This window comes from Felis catus, chromosome A2 (assembly GCF_018350175.1).
Source record: "Felis catus isolate Fca126 chromosome A2, F.catus_Fca126_mat1.0, whole genome shotgun sequence".
NCBI lineage: Eukaryota > Metazoa > Chordata > Mammalia > Carnivora > Felidae > Felis > Felis catus.
Window position 1 is genome coordinate 163,527,828 of NC_058369.1, and position 18,496 is coordinate 163,546,323.

The following is an 18,496-nucleotide window of genomic DNA, read 5'->3' on the forward strand; positions in this document are numbered from 1 at the left end:
ACCTCCAGGCCCCCCGTGACAGCTGAACCTGCGTCCGGCACGCACGTGCTGCTCGACGTTCCCGTCGTACACAGAAAGCTTGGGACGCACTGCGTCAGGATCTCGCGCTGTCCCCCACACCGAAGGCCCATATAGAACCTGAGGCCTAAGGATCAACCCCGTTAGTAACAAGCGACGATACCGTGTTGTCCAAAAAACCCCACTACTGCGTTTCAACATCTGAGGAATCGCGCCACTCAACCTCGGCTGGACCTACAGTCGACGGGGCGGCCGCTGTGCGCACCGAACGCTCCTTCCTCCTCCTTGCGGCTCCTGGGGGAGCTGAAGGCGGTTCTCGAGGTCTCTCACGCGCCACTCAACCGGCCGTATTCTCCGACCCCCGCAACGACTCGGTGTGGTGGGGTCTGAATCGGATCCTGTCTGCGGGGGACACCCAGCTTGGCGTAAGGAGAAAGAGGAAGTGGTCCCAACTCCTTTCCCTCAAGCAGCCCACGGGCAAGCGCGAGGGAAGTGCGGGGAAGGCTGGGCCAGGCGCACCCCCGCGTGCACCCCGCTCAAGGGGGGGCGCTCTGAGGGGGGAGGGGAGGGCGGTCACTCCTGGGGACTAACTCCCTCGGACGTCGTCGGTGGAGTGCCACCCCAGCTCTTGCCAGCTGCCCGCCGGGTGGGCCCCACCAGCCACCAGTCCCCTCCCCCACCAACCCCTGGGTCACGGGGCCCCCAGGCTGCACTCACCTCTGCCTGCGGCCACCCCCTCCACCACTTCCTGCACTCCCACCTGAGCCTTCCCCAAGGCCAAGGTTGGGAGACAAACCCCCAGGAGGCCAGGGACTCTCCCTTAGAAGCCACGCTAAGTAGCACGAGGGACTAAGGTTTGCAGCTATTTTATTTACAAGTATACATTTAACACAATGAAATAAACACTGATATATCGAAGCCTAGTTAATAGTAGTGTAACAATATGTATCATTTTGATGATTACATTATTTTAAACAACAAACTACACTGAAAAATTAATGCCGATAAAATTCTTGGTCATAATATTATTAAGAAATACAATATATAAATTGAAAATATGATTGCTTAAAATTTGAAAATGGAAGTGAACTCATTTGGACAGAGTCAGAGTTTAACATAATCTGAAAGGGGGGTGGGTGGGGCCAGAAAAAGCTCTGACCCAAATGAAATCTTTCAGGTTAACAGAAGGAAAAAGCAGCGGAGTTTCTCTTGAAGGATAGCGGGCGGTCTGCGTCTGCAGGCAGGACCGGCTCCCGGGGTCCTCGGGCTCCGCGGCGGGATCACATCACCGAGCAGGAAGACTTTCCTTGTGACGCGGCCCCATCGATTTTTTCTGCCTCCAAAATTATCCTTCTAAAAACGTCAACAGCGGTCTGAAATCAAAGACACAGCCAGACAGCGTTAGGTTTCACGTGGAGCCCTGGTGCCTGCCCTCACCGCAGGCAGGACTGAAGAAGGCCCGCCGCCCGTCGTCCCCCACCCCTGCAGGTGGGGGTGCAGCTGCGGAGAGACCCCAGAACCGCCCAGCCCCCGACACCACCTGACCGGAGAACTAACCTCTCATCCCGCTTCCGGTTCCCGTCATCAACGGTCACTGCAGGCTGCCCCTGGGTCTCCCCCGACCCCACGGCGCCCCTGGAGTTTCTGGGTCCGGTATGAGGACCCCTCACCCGTCGGCTCCCGTTCCCATCAGAACACCCCTCTCCCCTGCAGCGCGTGTCCCCTTCGCGGCCCGGCTCCCACGGGCCCTAAACCAGGGCGGGGCTTTTCCTGCTCCTCGCGAACCCTCCAGACCTCTGCCTCCCACTTCCTTAAAACGCTCAGCTTCGACTCGTAGGCAGCCGTGCAATCATATAAGCCACCTTCGAGCCACGTGCAAACCCTGAGTCCCCTCCCCCCTTCCTTCTGGGGCAGTGTCACTGTGTCCAACACCGCTCTCCGCCCCGGGACCTCCTCGCCTCCCGTGACCGGGGGACCGGTCTTTCTCCGTGGTAGCCTCTCAGCCCGGTGGGCAGCGCAAGGGCCCTTCACAAGGAGTCACTGTTATCTGGAGCCGGGAATCCCCTCTCAGGCGGGACACCAGCCCCCGATGATCACAAGATGCCCCTGTTCTCAAAGGCCTCAAGGGGCAGCGCCCAGACCTTGTCAATACCAACGGTCACCCCTCCAACACCCAAGGCCAAGAACCCACCGTGTCCACCTTCCTTCTCTCTCTCTCCCTCTCCCTTTTCTTCAATATCCCAAACTCCACAATTCTCGGCCCCACAGGGACCAGCTTCCTTGATCCGAGGACACGTCCCTGTCCCTTACCCACTCGTCCCCCTCACTCTGTTCCCAGCACCACCGCCACCGGCTTCACCTTCTCTGCCCACAGCCACAGCCAGCACCCACCCGGTCACTGTCTCCCTGGGACCCCGACTCCAAAGGGGGCCCTCGGCGCGCCACCCACCCCGCCACGCCGGTGGAGGTTCGTGCCTTTGCCTTTCTCCTGGAATTTCTAGCGCCTCTCCCCGTTCTCACGCTCGGCTGCTGTGTCTCACAGTTCGCCGGGAAAACGTGCAGCGTCCAGGAGAGAACTCTGCATCCCCGTCCGCCAAGCTGACGGCCCCTCGAGCCTGGGCGCACCTGCTCTCGCTCCTTCCCTGCTGCCGCGGACGAGGTGGCCCTAACTGGGCGAGAGCTGCCCCGCCCCCACCCTCTTCTCTAAACAAGGTCGCTGGCTGCGGCAAGCTTTCCTCCTTTCCCAGGACTGTACAAACACGTCGTTTATTTCACCCTACAAAAATGCACAGAAAAAGGCCTGGAAAAACCCGTGCCAGACTCTCCCCGATTCGGTGTGCCTGGAATCTGGCGTTCTAGATAAACCTCAGAATTCTTCTTGCTTATCTGTGTGATCTGACTCTGCCCAAGTGTGCTCTCTTTCATCACGTCGCTGCAGTAGAGCCGTGGGTCGCCACAACAAACACGCCAGGACCGCCAACTCACCCCCCAGTTGAGCAAGAGGGTAGCGTTCTCACGGACTCCCATCGCTCTTACCATCGAGGCTTTGTTAACAAAACCCACTGAACTCTGCTTACGAGGTACGTGAGACAAGTTACAAACAAGCTATGCTTGAAAATTTGAAAATCAATAAAACTGACTTGATTGAATTGATCTGAAAATCAATAAAACCTCTGAGCGGTTCACACAGGCTGATCTCTGATCACATGACTACTGGGATGCACGCGTGTGTGCGTGTGTCTTTACTACACGACTTCTCTCCCCTGTTCTATTCGAATAGCAGTGAGCATCCTGGCAGGAACCTGGGTTAGAATCACTCACACCTCTAATGTAAGGGATTAGAGTCCCTCTGGGCGGCGAGAGACTCACCAGGCTTCGCCTCTCCTCATCTCTTTAGCACACTGCAAGACGGTGTGGGCAGGAGTACGAGAGACGTGACAGGGAGCGGACACATCTAGACAGGCCTTTAAGATAACTGACCAGGACACGGGTTTCCCAAGGAGCGCGGGTCACTGTTGTATTTACCCGATTTGGGTACAAAGATCTTCTGGCCTTAAAGGACTCGCTTCCTGTCGGAGAAGGCACCTGCTGATCGGACGGCAGGGCCAGCACGGAACAGACCACAGTGAGCGGATCACTCGATCCCTGATCTTCTCGGGCTTAAGACGTTTGAGGCTGCCATGCAGGACCCTTGCCTTCTTTTACGTTTTTGGCTACTATCCGATAGCTTCGCTGAATGTATCAAAGCCGCAGAGAGGGACAGTAGTGGGAACCTTTTCTTTTCAAGCCTTCGGCACAATTCCTCTTTTCTCTGGTGTTCAAAAAGCACCAGGCTACCCTCTCCAGGAAACACAAAGACGAAAGAGCACACCCGTCCAGAATCACGTTACGATCCTTAAGCTCCAGGGACGTGGGGCGTAAACCAGAGAGGAGGCCTGCACCCCGACACCAAAGGGCCTAAGAACGCACCTCAAGCAAACCACTCGAGGTCGTTCTCAAGAGGAGACGTGACCCCGAGGCAGCGGCGGCCCTTCCTAGGCACTGCCTCTTCGTCACACTGGAGCACAGGGCCCACTCGGGACGGACGTGCTCGAGGGGGCCGGCAGGAAGGACACACGCGGAACGCGGCGCACGCTCCGCGCGGGGGTTATGCGAACAGTTGAACGACACTGCTGCCGATGCCAGTTTAATTATCGTGTCCGATGGGACAAGTGCTCGAGGACCCTCCGATTTTCACCCGAGAGGAAGAGTGAACAGAAGAGTGTTCAGCGAACAGTGAACAGAACCAAGGTGGCTGGGGCCATTCGGCTGCCCTCCCCAGCTTGCCGAACGTTTTTTACATGAGGTGTAACCGACACGTGACGCGGTGTTAGTTTAAGGAGCACAACTAACGATCAGACAGTCGTGGGCACTGAGAAACGATCACCCCAGTAAGTCGACGGCCACCGCCGCAAGGTCACAACCGTTGTTCTTGTGAGAACTTGTGCCAGCTACTCTCTCCGCAACTTCTTTCTTTAATTTTTTTTTTTTTTTGACGTTTATTTTTGAGAGAGAGTGCGAGCAGGGAAGGGGCGGAGAGAGAGGGAGACACAGAATCCCCAGCAGGCTCCGGGCTCCGAGCCGTCGGCCCGGAGCCCGACGCGGGGCCCGAACCCTCGAGCTGTGGGATCATGACCTGAGCTGAAGTCGGACACTTAAAGGACCGAGTCACCCAGGCGCCCGTCAGCAACTTTGGAATACAAACAAAAACACCACAGTATTGTTAACTGTAGTCATGCCGTATGCGACACCCCAGGACTTACTGATCTTGTAAGTGGACGTTTTACCTTCAAACTGTTACTATGCAGATTTTCAAACACACAGAAAAATGGAAACAACCGTGTAACCATCAGCCAGCCCCCCATCTAGAGTCAACAAACGTTAACGTCCTCGCTCGCTCGCTCTGTCACCCAACTGCCCCATTTGAAAGTAAGCTTCGGACGTTAGGAAACTTGGGCCCTAAATACTTTGGTTTGCATTTCCTAAGAATGTGGACATTCTCTTCATCATTCCAGTACTGCCACTGCATCCAAGGAAATGAAAGTATTTCCCTAATATATCCAGAACGTAGTAAAATCTCTCCAATGGACCAAAGATGTCTTTTACATTCCAATCGAGATTGGCAGACTCTGTAATCCACAGTGGCTATTCCTCCCCAAGAATGCTTTAACTTTCTCTTAATGTTTATTTTAGAGAGAGAGAGAGAGAATGAGAGAGAGAGAGAGAGAGAGAGAGAGAGAGAGAGAGATACTGAGAAGCACATGAGAAGGGAGGGGCAGTGAGAGAGACAGGGACAGAGGATCCAAAGCGGGCTCTGAGCTGTCAGCACAGGGCCCGACACAGGGCTTGAACTCACAAACTGAGACCATGGCCTGAGTTGAAGTCTGACGCTTAACCGATGGAACCGGCAAAGCACACCCGCCCTGTGCCCCACCCCCCCAAGAACACTGTAATCTCTATTATGCTTTGCTCACGCCAGAGTCCTTCTCCTCCTGTCCACCGGAAAGCATGGTATAGACAGAGAGGACCAAACGTGGGGTAGGTTTAAACTCTCTGAGCTCTTACATCATATATAAATAGACCTAAGAGTGATCTAAGAAAACTCATTTACATCTTTGGACCTTAAACTCCCTTCCAGAATGAGATAGTGCAACTAAATGATCTTAAGGATAGGCCAGACACCTAATAAATGTTTGATTTCGTTCCATTAGAAAATGAAGGCATCTCTTACGATCTCAACCCCTGGTATGAGTTCTATGTGCAATCAGGAGCTGGGCAGAGTCCCATAAATCCCTTGTTAGCTGGCACTTGGGAACCAATTACACAGATTTAATATCCCCCATCATCCGAACCCAGGGACCAAGGGATCTGACGAGCCCGGGGCACCTGGCTGACCGAGCCCCTACCATACAGGCACGCCGAAGGCATCCGCTGTGCCGGGCATTAGGGAGAGCACAGTGGCAAATGACACGGCCTTGGATTCCAGAATGAACTAAGGGGGAGAAGGGAACAGAACCTTGAGCCGGGGAAAAGCGGCAGGGGTGGGAGAACGGGCGCCAGGCCCACCGTCTGCCACCCCCCTTCCCGACCTGCTGTTTCCTCACAGAAATGGACACCGACTACTCTTATTATTCGAGGATCAAACAAGAGAACATGTTGAAAATACTTTCAGAACTGGAAAACGGCAAAAGCTATAGAACGTCGTCCGAATGTAAGCGGTTAACGAGAGAGAAGACAGGTCAGAGGGGAACACGGGTGAAGGGTGCCATTCTCACAGTGCCCACTGTGTTCAAGGAGTGAGCGCAATAAATAAACATTAAAAAAAAAGGGGGGGCCGCCTGGGCGGCTCAGCTGGTCAGGCATCCAACTCTTGATTTCGGCTCTAGTCATGACCTCGCGGTTCATGAGTTCAAGCCCCGCACTGGGCTCTGCACTGCCAGTCTGGAGCTTGCTTGGGATTCTCTCTCTCCCTCTCTCCCCCCGCCCCTTCCCTGCTTGCACGCGCTCTCTCTCAAAATCCATAAACTTACCAAAAAAAAAAAAAAAAAAAAAAAAAAAAGGAACATCTGCAGGGCTGATATTGGGAACAGATGCCTGGAAAACGGTTCTCTGCAATTTCTACGTTAGAAACAATACATACGCGTCTAGGCCCCATTGCATCCGACAGAAAAAGGACGTAGGTGCGGGCACAAAATTTTTATTGCCAGAATGACGTAAGACCATCACTGCTTCTTTTCTACGTCTGGACTTATTTCTGGACCAGCCCCGAATACAGAACAAAAATAATCATAAACGTCTACAAATCAGTGCTATCAACTCCTGTTTATCCTGCAAATATTCTAGGTCCCGTCATAAGCGGAATACTGCCCGCCACCCGAAGACGGACGCTGGAGAGGGTGGAAGGAAGGACACAGGGGAAGCAGGAGCGGCACAGCTGGCGGGGCCACAGGCCGACCGCGGGGACTCAGCCCGGGGCCGACGGCTGCAGCGGCGGAGGCCGTCTACGAAACACGTACCTGATTTTCTTTAGCAGAAGATTCCAAAAAAGCTGCGTTCCAAGACTCTGCTAATGCTTTCCCTTCTTCATAACTGATCACCCTGAAGGAAAAAGAAGATTCTAATTAAAGTACTTGGCTCTTTCTTTATAAAACATCTATAATTATTTATGAACCAGGCTCTACTTTTAGCGATCGTTTCCCGTGTAAAGTGGAAGACCGCCCTCTGCCCAATATTCCTACCCAGCGTGTAACATACAGCAGCATTTTAATTACGCCTGGGCCGGGGAACGGGACAGACACGGCCTTGCTGGGTTACCCGTGCTCCTGCGAGCCCTCCACGTTCAGAGGACACGACTGCGTGTTCCTGTAACACTGACGGTCTGACAGGGGCGAGGCTGCGAGCACCCGAGGACGGGGCGATTCCCAAAGGCACGGGGTGCAGGCCTCGGGCCAGCCAGTCCCCTCTCCAGACGAGGCCCCGCAGGAGTGGGGCCCTTGTCCCTGACCACCGATCTCATGCCACCTGCGTCAAGGCGGGAGGGGGGAGATTTACGCTGTGGCTTTGCTTCTGCTTAGCTATAATCGCTGCCACGTTTCTGAACACAGAAGACGCTACAGCTGAGAATCTTCTCGACGTGGGAACAAGAATTGCAAAAGGCACTTCCGTGGTGAGATGAGCGTAGGCTTCATTTTAGAAAGCAGTTCGCCATCCGGAAGGTACGCACCTTTCCATGTGTAGATCTTTCTTATTCCCGACCAGCATAATAGGTATTCTAGTAAGGGAGGGAAGAAAAAAGCCACAGTAAACCAGGGCCAGACCTGCCTGTTCACAAGACACTACTGTCATAAGGGCATCTGACAAAAGAGAACGAAACTGTTACTACTTACTGCACTTTCCCCACCATGTCCAACAATTTGCCGTGAATAACTTTAATCACTTCAAAACTGTAACACAAAAGCATGAAATCAGACCTCCATCTTAGCTGGTGTTTTTACATGGTTTTTTAAATGTTTGTTTATTTCTGAGAGACAGGAAGAGACAGAGCACCAGCAGGGGAGGGGCAGAGAGAGAGAGAGACACAGAATCCGAAGCAGGCTCCAGGCCCCGAGCTGTCAGCACAGAGCCCGACGCGGGGCTGGAACCCACGAATCGCGAGATCATGACCTGAGCTGAAGTCGGACGCTTAACCGACTGAGCCACCCAGGTGCCCCTCCATGTTTCTTATATAATGTTTCTCGTGGGAAAAACATGGAATGTCACTGACTCACCACTGTAATATAAAATAAAGTGAACACAAGGAATCGCATAGTTTTTTCCTATAAACCTTCTTTCACGTGAGCGTGTGACACTGAGTAACCCTTACTGAGAATATTCAAGATGACGTACGTGAGATTATTAGACGGGAAACTCTACCAGTTGGCTGACAAATCACATAAACGCGTATTTTAATCTCTGAATAAACATCTGTAGGATGTTCTGTAGCTAGAGGGCCCTCGCGGTCAGCCCGCGTTCCACGTTAACGTGGTGGAAATGCACAGACAGTAAACCGATTTATGTGGTTGTCATTCCCATTAGCAGAAAAGCTCAGATCACCTAGGCAGCTGGAGGTGAGGAATACAGTTTTCATTCTAGCAGTGCAAGAGAACGTTCATCGGGATACTTTCCCCCCTTAACAACCTGTTGCCCCCCTTAACAACAAGCCAATCACTGAGACGCATTAAGCCTGGTAAGGCTGATCGTTACTACAACCAGTTCCATCATAATCCTTTAGACGGCTGAACGCTATCTATGCAGAGCAAATAAAGTCGAAGCAAGCAGCAGGGGGGGATCGTACCTTTTGATTGATGTAACAGAATACACAAGAATATAACCATTAATATCTATGGAGTATGTCTGAGGAAAGATGGAGTATTCATCCTGTGGGAGAGAAAATAATTCCATCTGAGTAAAGTCTTCATATAGCATAACAAGCAATCTTTACCCAAAGTTTTCCCCATATTACCTGGTCAAAGAAATCAAAGTCAACAAAGAAGTAGATTAAAACATTATTCTAGACACATAGCCCCACACACCGAAGACTTGTTTAAGACTGGTTTGGGGCTGCTAATCGTTTTAAGCTAATATTCAGAAACGATCCTGGCCATTCTAAGGCTTCTGGGGAGAAGGCTAATCACTTCTCCAAGTCCCGGTAGGGAGGATGAAGGAAATGTCAGGGCAACAGGTCCCGCAATCTTACGTGCAGTGAAAGGCACTAACGTTTCTTTTACGGACAAAAAGTCCAGAATCTTAGATCTCATGGGAAACTCACGAGTGCTTCTGGTTTATTCCACAAACTTGTGTTTTCATATTTAAAAGTGTTAGGTCATCACTAAACCTGTTCCCCGCACTTGAATCACAAGGGCCCGAATGCCAGTCTATGGGCCGTTAACGGGCTGCTACCAGCACTTGAGAGGGTAAGAAGAGAGGAAGAGAATCCAAATGCTACACGTGGGGTACCCGGACTTCCGAGGATCACAGGAGTTACTTACCGAGCAGGTTTAGGAATGAACAAAGGTACACGTTATGTGACAATGTATCAGCAGCTACTTTCATAAAGCGGCTTTAGGAGACTCAAATATAAAAGCATTCTAAAGGTCTAATGTCAGTGCAGTTTTCCTTAGTGCACACCACTGTCTGGTACAAAACATTTTGTTCTCTGGTGAAATGTAATTGTCAACGTGCTGCGTATCCCGAGCAAGCGCTGTTATATAGAACATCTAGAACATCGTGTCAAACCACCATTTTATCAAAGAACTGTCTCTGTTAACTTTGCAGGTCCACAGGATGATTATAACTAATGTTCACGATGGCCCGCAATTATTACTGTTCGCCACAGTAAAGTGTCTTTAAAAAAAAACAACAAAGATAAGTTTTACTATCAGTTCTTGGTATCATAAATAGTAATCTTTAATTAGAAGATAGCATTTCTACATCACAGCACTCACTACGTACACAAAATAAAACGTTTGTTTCATTATTACTTTCAGATTAGTCTAAGTCAAGTTCATTTTAGAAAAAAAGTTTTTTTAATGTTTATTTTTGAGAGAGCACGAGCGGGGGAGGGGCAGTGTGAGAGGGAGACACAGAATCCGAAGGGGGGCTCCAGGCTCCGAGCTGTCAGCACAGAGCCCGACGAGGGGCTCGAACCCACAAACTGCGAGATCATGACCCGAGTCGAAGTCAGACGCTTAACCGACTGAGCCACCCAGGTGCCCCCACCCCCAGTTTTTTTTTTAACATTTATTTATTTTTGAGAGACAGACAGACAGAGCATGAATGGGAGAGGAGCAGAGAGAAAGAGAGACAGACACAGAACCTGAAGCAGTCTCCAGGCTCCAAGCTGTCACCACAGAGCCCGATGTAGGGCTTGAACCCACAAACCGGGAGATCACGCCTTGAGCCAAAATCAAGGGTCGGGCGTTTAACAGACTGAACCACCCAGACGCACCAGTCAAGTTTATTTTAGTGTTAAATTTTGAGAACATTTTTGTCAATGGATTGATAGATCTTTTCACCCAGATTAAAAACAACATTCCAAATGATTTTAGTCACCAGTTGAGCTACAGCAGATCCAAAGTTCAAATCACCTTTTCCCTGAAGAGAAGATGTGGAAATAAAAGAGTAATCATAATCACATGGGGTGCCTGGGTGGTTCAGTCGGTTAAGCGTCCGACTTTGGCTCAGGCTGTGGTCTCACGGTTCGTGAGTGCAAGCCCTGCATCGGGCTCTGTGCTGATGGCTCAGAACCTGGAGCCTGCTTTGTGTTCAATATCTCCCTCTCTCTCTCTCTCTGCCCCTCCCCCGCTCACACTCGGTCTCTCTCTGCCTCTCAAAAATAAACAAACATAAAAAAAAAAAAAGCTTAAAATAAGAAAAGAGTAATCACATTTCAGAGGCATGGTGCAAGGAACAACTCATTAAAAAGTATATTGGAAGGAAAGGACCTCTGGCTGTAACAGAAACCAAAAAGGACAAAATTTCTAGGAATAAGCTTAGGAGAACGAAACTGTACGTTCCAACTGAAAAAGATCTGAAAATCCTCCCAAGAGATAAAACACTTCAAAAACTGCAACAGTGCGCCGAGGTCCTCAGCGTTCACGCGCAGGTCTCCACGGTCTCCACTGGCTGATCCTGAATTAACACATGAATGTAACATGAGCCCGATAAAAAGTGTCTTTTCCGAGAAATAGCAATTGTAGAAGCAGGTGGGTGAAAAGCACAAAGCTACTTATTTTAAACTTAAAATAAGTACAGCACTAGTTCAGGAGCGAAGCAGACAGAAATCTACAAAGACCCAGACAGTCAGGGGGATTAGAGATGTGCTCATACCGGCCCTTCAGCTCAGTGAGGGAAAAAGTAACCTTCAACAAAACTGTGCAGGGAACAAGATCAGAAGCTTCTGGAGGTAAACGGCTGAGTCGCATCTCTAACTCACCCTTGGGCAAAAACACATTCCAGAGGAATTAAAGACTGCAAGATTAAAAATGGAAACTGCGTGCAGGGTAGACGGGAGAATTCTTTAAGAATAAAATCAGTTGAAAAGAGAATGATAAATTCAACTATGTGAGAATGAGCAAGTTCTTCACGGGTAAGAACCTTTCCAACAAAAATCATAAACTGAAAACAAAACCTTGCGGCTCAGATCACCCACCATGCGCATTTGCTTCAGGTTACTAAGGGGTCTCTGAAACCCATCAGCAAAGACCATCCGCCCAATAGAAAAAGGGCAAAGTACACGGACAGGATAATTCCCAGAAAAGGAAACACACTTGCCCTCAAACAGGAGAACGTGATCACACTCCTTCGTAAGAAAAATACTCACTAAAATGCTACTGGGGTACTATTTTTCACCTAGCGGACTGGCGAGTAACCAAAGACGTGAAAATGCATTGCGCTGATGGATGTGTCGGGGAACAGGCACTCGCTCCTTGCTGGTGAGAAGGTAAGCGGCCACCCTATGGCCCAGCGACCCCACAGCCACGACATGTCCTCACACACACACACACACGGTCTAAAAGGACACAAGATACGGATCGCAGCGCTGCTGGGGCACCAAGACTGGAAATGACCCACTTGTTGGTCAACAAAGTACGCTGCGTCCAAACAACAACACGCTACGCAAGTGGAGGGAAAAAGGGCCACAGGGACCCACGTGGAATCACCTCCAAGACAGAGACGCAGGGATAGGTTATTCTCTGTGTAAAAGGGAAAAAATAAAACTACAATTGTATGTTCCAGTACAGAGTATCTGCAAAGCATCTACTAGAAACTGGTCACGGGGCTGTTCGTGGAGGGCTGGAGCTAATGTAGCCAGAGCCCGAAAGACCCAAGTGTTACTATTTACCTTTTGGGGTTATTCCAGTTCTGTAACACGGGCATTTATTACTGTTTTTTAAAAACCGGACTTAAGTACGTAATACTTGTTTTTTTAAAAAGGGGGATTTGACACTATCAATATGACTGTCACTGGGGCGCCTGGGTGGCTCGGTCAGTTAAGCGTCCGACTTCAGCTCAGGTCACGATCTCGCGGTCTGTGGGTTCGAGACCCGCGTTGGGCTCTGTGCGGACAGCTCAGAGCCTGGAGCCTGCTTCCGATTCTGGGTCTCCCTCTCTCTCTGTGCCCCTCCCCCACGCATGCTCTGTCTCTCAAAAATGAATGTTAAAAAATTAAAAAAAAAAAAAAAAATATGACCGCCACCGATTTACCTGTCATTGAGTCTACTTCAATTAGGCCCGAACAAAGTATTTCATGCAAACTAAAAACCATCCACTTGTATTTGACCATGTTCATTCCCTCCCCTTGCTGGCAGCAAAACCTGCTACGACATAAACTACCAAGTAGGTAGCACTTGCTGCGACACTGTTCCTCTTAAAACGTGTCAACCGCAAACACGCTATAGATTCTGTTTGAAGAATCTGCCCTCTCATCACCTTCCCCTGCCACGGGCACTCTTCGCTCCAGCCCCAGCCCCAGCCCCAGCCCCTAGGAATCCAATTTAAGAACAGCTGTAAACGTGTCGTGTTGTCCAGCTGCCACAGAACAAGGTGTCCGCGGCTACAGAACCGCAGCAAAGCAAATGCGCGTGTCGTTAGCATCGCGCATCGTAAATACGAACACAACCTTTTATTTCAGAGTCTCCCAACTGAACGGAGCCTTGAAGAGCTACTAGCTGCAACGAGCACGCGTTGTTCGAGGCAGCCGAATCTGGATCCGTTCTGGGCAAAAATTCTCCAACCATTCTGATCTGGCAGTAACAGGCCCAAAGGAGCGCGACAGGCAGAGCTGGTCGCGGACCTTGCTCTCGCCGCCCCTCCCACCATCCACCCGCTGCCCAAGATCTCTGATCCTTTTGGGGTGATTCTTTACTACTCTATCATTAAAACAGTTACGGGCATGTGACGCTCAGTGCCAAGCAGAATCCCAGAGGGACACATCTTCTATTCTGATAAGGAGTCAGCATAAAGAAATTTTCTCTAGAGAGATGTTTTCAAGGACAGCGCTATTCCAAGGATAAGCGACACCCGCACTCCTCCCATTCACGGTCATGTTAACATCAACGGAGTTGCCATGCTGGGCATCGCTCTGGTCTTAGGAGCATCAAAGATCTACAAGTCAGGACCCAAGCTTCTGGAAGCTCATCAATCTCCTCTAAACCATGCAACAATCCTGTGAAGGCGGGCACTACAGAATCATCTGTTTACATATAAAGAATCCGAGACCAAGAAAGGTTCATTAACTTTCTCAAGGTCACCAGGCTAGCAAAAATAAATAAATAAATAAAACCGCCAGGGTTCAGGATTCAAATCCAGGCAGCACGACTGCAGAGACCACGTTCCAAACTATGAAACACTGGTTTCTCCTTCTGGCCTGTTATAAAATGAATTTCTATAGTAACATTACACGAAAGCGATCTACTGATTTACATCCTCACCCCCATTTTCCAGAAGCTTTAACAAAAATTCTAAACGAAGACATAAACAGCAAAGCAGGATCTTGGTAAAGTCAGAGGCCCACTATGAACGAAGTGCCTGTTATTTCTTCGCCCAGGACCCTATCCGTTAACACCTGCTGTTCTAGCATAATTGTTACCAGAGCTCCCTTCACTCTTAGTTGTTTTAGGCAATAAATTGTACCAGTCACCTTAACCACGAAAGACACAAACTCTAAGAATCGAACACAACGTCGGACCCCAGAGGCTCTTCTACAGTGACTTCTAAGATAAGCTCTGTCCTCTAGGTCACGACTCCCCTATGGAGACTCTGTTCCTCTTCTGCTTTACGCACCAAACTCCCCTTCGGTCACTGGACAGGCACCCTGCAGAGTCAAAGTCCAGGATGGCTCTGCTCTAAGACAGCCATCATGAGATCTGAGGACGGAAGCCCATTATACCGATTACCCAGTGGCCTGCGGGGTGAATGAGGGAGTCACGTGGCATACCCCTGGGACGTGCACTTTTGATTTATTTTCCTTGAAGCTTCCAGAATTCAAACTCCAGGGTTCCTTTGGTGCTCAAACCACTCAATATAGCTATTGCTTCACTAGGGGGCTACACTTTGCTTCTATGTTCACTTCAGAACTTAAGGGTGGGGAGGGGGTTCATTCCAAACTCACATGACGGGTCACATCATTCTATCTCAATCTTCCCAGGTTCCAGAAAAAAAAGCCTCCATTTAACATGGCAGATCAGGTTACACTACACGCACTTCCCTGCTAGTCTGATCCTCTGTCGATTGTAAGAAACAAGGCAGGACTCGGACGACATCCCAGCCTCTTGAAGCTCCCACTCCAGCAACCGTAATAGATCTGGCCCAACAGAACGGCTTCTAGTAAAAGCTGGACCAGGTGCCATGGGAATGGGTGAGGTTCAGCCGCCAGGGTTAGGAGTTTCTTTGTACTCTTCAAGTTATCTGAACTTCTTTCACCCGCTGCTTCTAGTCAATTCCCCTGGCCATCCTCCGCCAAATCCCTGCTACATTAACCTGTGAAGACCCTTTTTTTTTTTTTTTTGGTTGTTTAATCTTTGGCAATTACTTACTGCCTAGCAAATCAGATCAACACTCCTTAAGCTCGTGATCATGTAATCCATCTATAAGTCACCTCATTTCTGCCCTATACCTTTCTCATCCCTTTCCCCAGGAAAAGACTTAACTTTTGTTTTTCTAAAAAAAATTGTTGTATGTTTTCATTTATTTCTGAGAGAGTGAGAGTGCGAGCAGGGGAGGGGCAGAGAGAGAGGGAGACACAGAATCCGAAGCAGGGTCCAGGCTCCGAGCCGTCAGCACAGAGCCCAATGCGGGGCTCGAACCCACAGACCGCGAGATCACGACCTGAGCCAAAATCGGACACTCAACCAACTGAGCCACCCGGGCGCCCCTACTTTTTTTCTCCTTAATGTAGAAAGGGAGGAAAAGCACTAATAGGATTCTGACATAAAATGCAAGTTTAAAACACAGAAATACACTATCCTATGATATATACAAACCTTCCTGATGCTATGAGTGCATTTAACACAATTCTAGAGTAGAACAACAAGTTAATGATTCGGAAAAACTGCCGCCAGTGTCTTAGAAGACAGCCTGTTAATATTCAGGCACACGTAAATCAGGAGGGGTTTTCCTGGCATCACTGTTGCGTTTAAGCATCAACGGCAGGGCCGGGACCGCTAGACAGAGGACAGCGGAAGGGGACTCTGAGACACCAGACTTACTTGTCCAGCTGTGTCAACAAGCTGAAGATGATATTCTTGTCCATTTACTGTGATCAATTTTGTGAAAGCTACAGGGAAAAAGGGAATTAAATATTAGTAAAAAGAATTGACTTTAGATCAGTTAAAGCTTGAACACCGACCACCGATTAAGAAGAGTCCCTAATCGTTTCATAAAAAGATCCCACAAAACAAAATGGAACAGATCTGAGTTTACAGATTCTTCCCTCTTCCATTATTTAAGTAACAGATACTGGCTGATGGATGAAAATCCAGCCTCAGTACCACCTTGAACCTCGTTCCATGAAGCTGAAATTAGGCAACAATTCATATGCTGTAAAAGTCATGTGAGTGCTCCGTGGCTTACACCTTCCTCTGTGAAAAAGAGAAATACATTACATAAAGTGTGAGGTCTAGAATGGACCCAAAGCACAAAACCTTTCATTAACGTAGAAGTCTGGTGTCAGAGCACAAACAGCTAATATTAACTGAAGTGTTAAGAACGTCCAGTACATAAAAAAAATTATCAATTTCATCGACATAAAACAGCAACGGAACAGGTGTTCTGCATGAAAGCCATCATTCCCACTTAGCTTAAGCATCTGAGCAATTTGTGACAATCTCGCTACCCTACCAAGGGGGGGGGGGGGAACCAGACTCATAACTTCCGGAAAAGTCCATTCAGAATCCTGAGGAGACAGACTTCAAACAAATGTAGACAAAAGAGGAAAAGAACTATTAATAGTAAGAGAATATTGAAGAGTAACCATCTGGAGTCAGGGGACAGCAGAACGGAACTGATTTCTTTTGCGTCCATGGTCCCGGCCATCTTCACTTAAGACGCGTCGTTGGATCTCCTGGCTGGCCACTCGACTGGACCAGAACCGGGCCACAGAATTGGTCCCTTGCACAGCTGGGAGAGGACCCGCTGTTGTCCACTTTATCCCACAGCCAAAAGGGAAAGCACAGCAGACATGAAAATTATGAGAGAAAACGTGGAAGTGACAAGGGGGACAGAGAAGAGATCTTCCCTGGAGGAGGAGTTCCACGGGAGCACTCCCCTACGGCCAGCAGGGGTGCTAGAATCGGGAGGAAAGACCACAGACCAGGCCATCCACACCAGATGCCACATTTTTTCTCCCTTCATCTGCGTGCCTTAATGGAGACTACCACTTTAGAGAATAATTTCACCAGATGAAAACCGAATCCAAATGATTTCAAGATAGGGAGTACACAACATAATGTGCTTCATCAATTTTATTGCATTTTTCTTCCCCACTGGAACTTCTCTGAACGTGGGGTGCACCTGGCCTGGACTGTGCTTTTGATCACTATCAGCCAGGGGGCAGTCATGATGCTCCTGTGTGAAAACCTGCCACTGACACCTTAGTCGGGGAAGATCAAAAAGTATATTCAAGACGATGAAATTTATGTAAGGAACCGTGATGAGCAGTAAAACAAGTAACCTTCAATTAGATTTAAGTAACTGTGGTTATGAAGTATGACATAATTATTATGACAACACTACTAAACAAAACATCACTCATTCACGCAAGAGCTCTTTCTTGAGTACCTATGATCGCCAGGAGCACTGTTCCGGGAGCTCGAAATACTGCAGCTGACCTCAGCATGCTTACAGCCCCGGGGGAAGGAAGGGAGACACCATCAGGCACGTCTTTGGGAGAAGAGCATCCGGAGGTCAAAGAGCAAGTGCCAAAGCCCGGCGAGAAGAAGCAAGATCAGCACAGAAGCGGAGAGTGCTGGCAAGGTAACCAGGTTGGGGAGGAGGCAGAGGACCTTTTAGGAGATGGTAAGGACTTCAGAGTTTCATTCTAAATGTGCTGGGAAACCAAGGGTTCTGAGGCAGGGGAGTAACTTGGTCTGATTTATATTTTAAAGAGATCGCTCTGGCTATGCTGTGAATAAGAGAAATGGACAAGAATGGACCAAGGACATTGGTGGGGGTCCATAATATAGTGCTTACGTAGACTCGGGATCTGAAGACAACGATGGTGGTCTGGGACCAGACAGCCATGGTGGAATTCAAAGGGAGAGCCAAAAGGATGAAAAAAAAAATTTTTTTTAAATGTTTACTTTTGAGAGAGAGAGAGAAAGAGTGCGCGAGCACAAGTGGGGAGAGGCAGAGAGAGAGAGAGACACAGAATCCGAAGCAGGCTCCAGGCTCCGAGCTGTCGGCACAGAGCCCGATGTGTGGTTCAAACTCAGGAACCAAGAGATCATGACCTGAGCCGAAGTCGGATGCTCAACTGACTGAGCCAACCAAGCTCCCTGAGCCAAAAGGATTTCTGGCTGGAGGCAGGGTGTGAGAAAATGGAGAGGTGGGAGGACTCCAGAGTTTTTGGCTTGAGCCACGAGATGCATGAATTGCCATTTGCCAATTCGGGAAAGTCCGGGGAAGGAGCGCTGCAGATGGGGGAGGAAGCAAATGAAGACGACTACACCCAAGGGGAAGCGAGGGCAGCTGAACAGAAAAGCCCAGAGTCTGGGGGAGAGGGTGCGACTGGGGGTTTTGGGAAACAAGCAAACTTCTGGGAAGAAGGGAAGATCGCTGGCGATCAAGTACCGCGAAAGCCCGAGCCGGACTTTGGAGCCCAGGGCCCCCCGATACTGCCAGGTCAGGAAGATCAAGATTCAGCCAAGGAGACGGGAGAAATACTGGCCACGAGGGGAGAGTC

The 18,496-nt window shown here is 49.5% G+C and overlaps 1 protein-coding gene across 1 annotated transcript in view; it reads right to left on the minus strand.

Moving 5' to 3' along the window:
- Positions 1-868: 868 nt before the first annotated feature.
- Positions 869-18,496, minus strand: part of RHEB (Ras homolog, mTORC1 binding) — a 43,848-nt gene continuing 26,220 nt past the window's right edge. The window contains exons 3-8 of the mRNA XM_023250751.2: positions 15,804-15,871; positions 8,891-8,973; positions 7,944-8,000; positions 7,781-7,828; positions 7,074-7,155; positions 869-1,391 (exon numbers count right to left, since the gene is read on the minus strand). Of these exons, the coding sequence (XP_023106519.1) occupies positions 1,299-1,391; positions 7,074-7,155; positions 7,781-7,828; positions 7,944-8,000; positions 8,891-8,973; positions 15,804-15,871 (431 nt within the window). The 3' untranslated portion in view covers positions 869-1,298. The remainder of the gene's footprint in view (positions 1,392-7,073; positions 7,156-7,780; positions 7,829-7,943; positions 8,001-8,890; positions 8,974-15,803; positions 15,872-18,496) is intronic.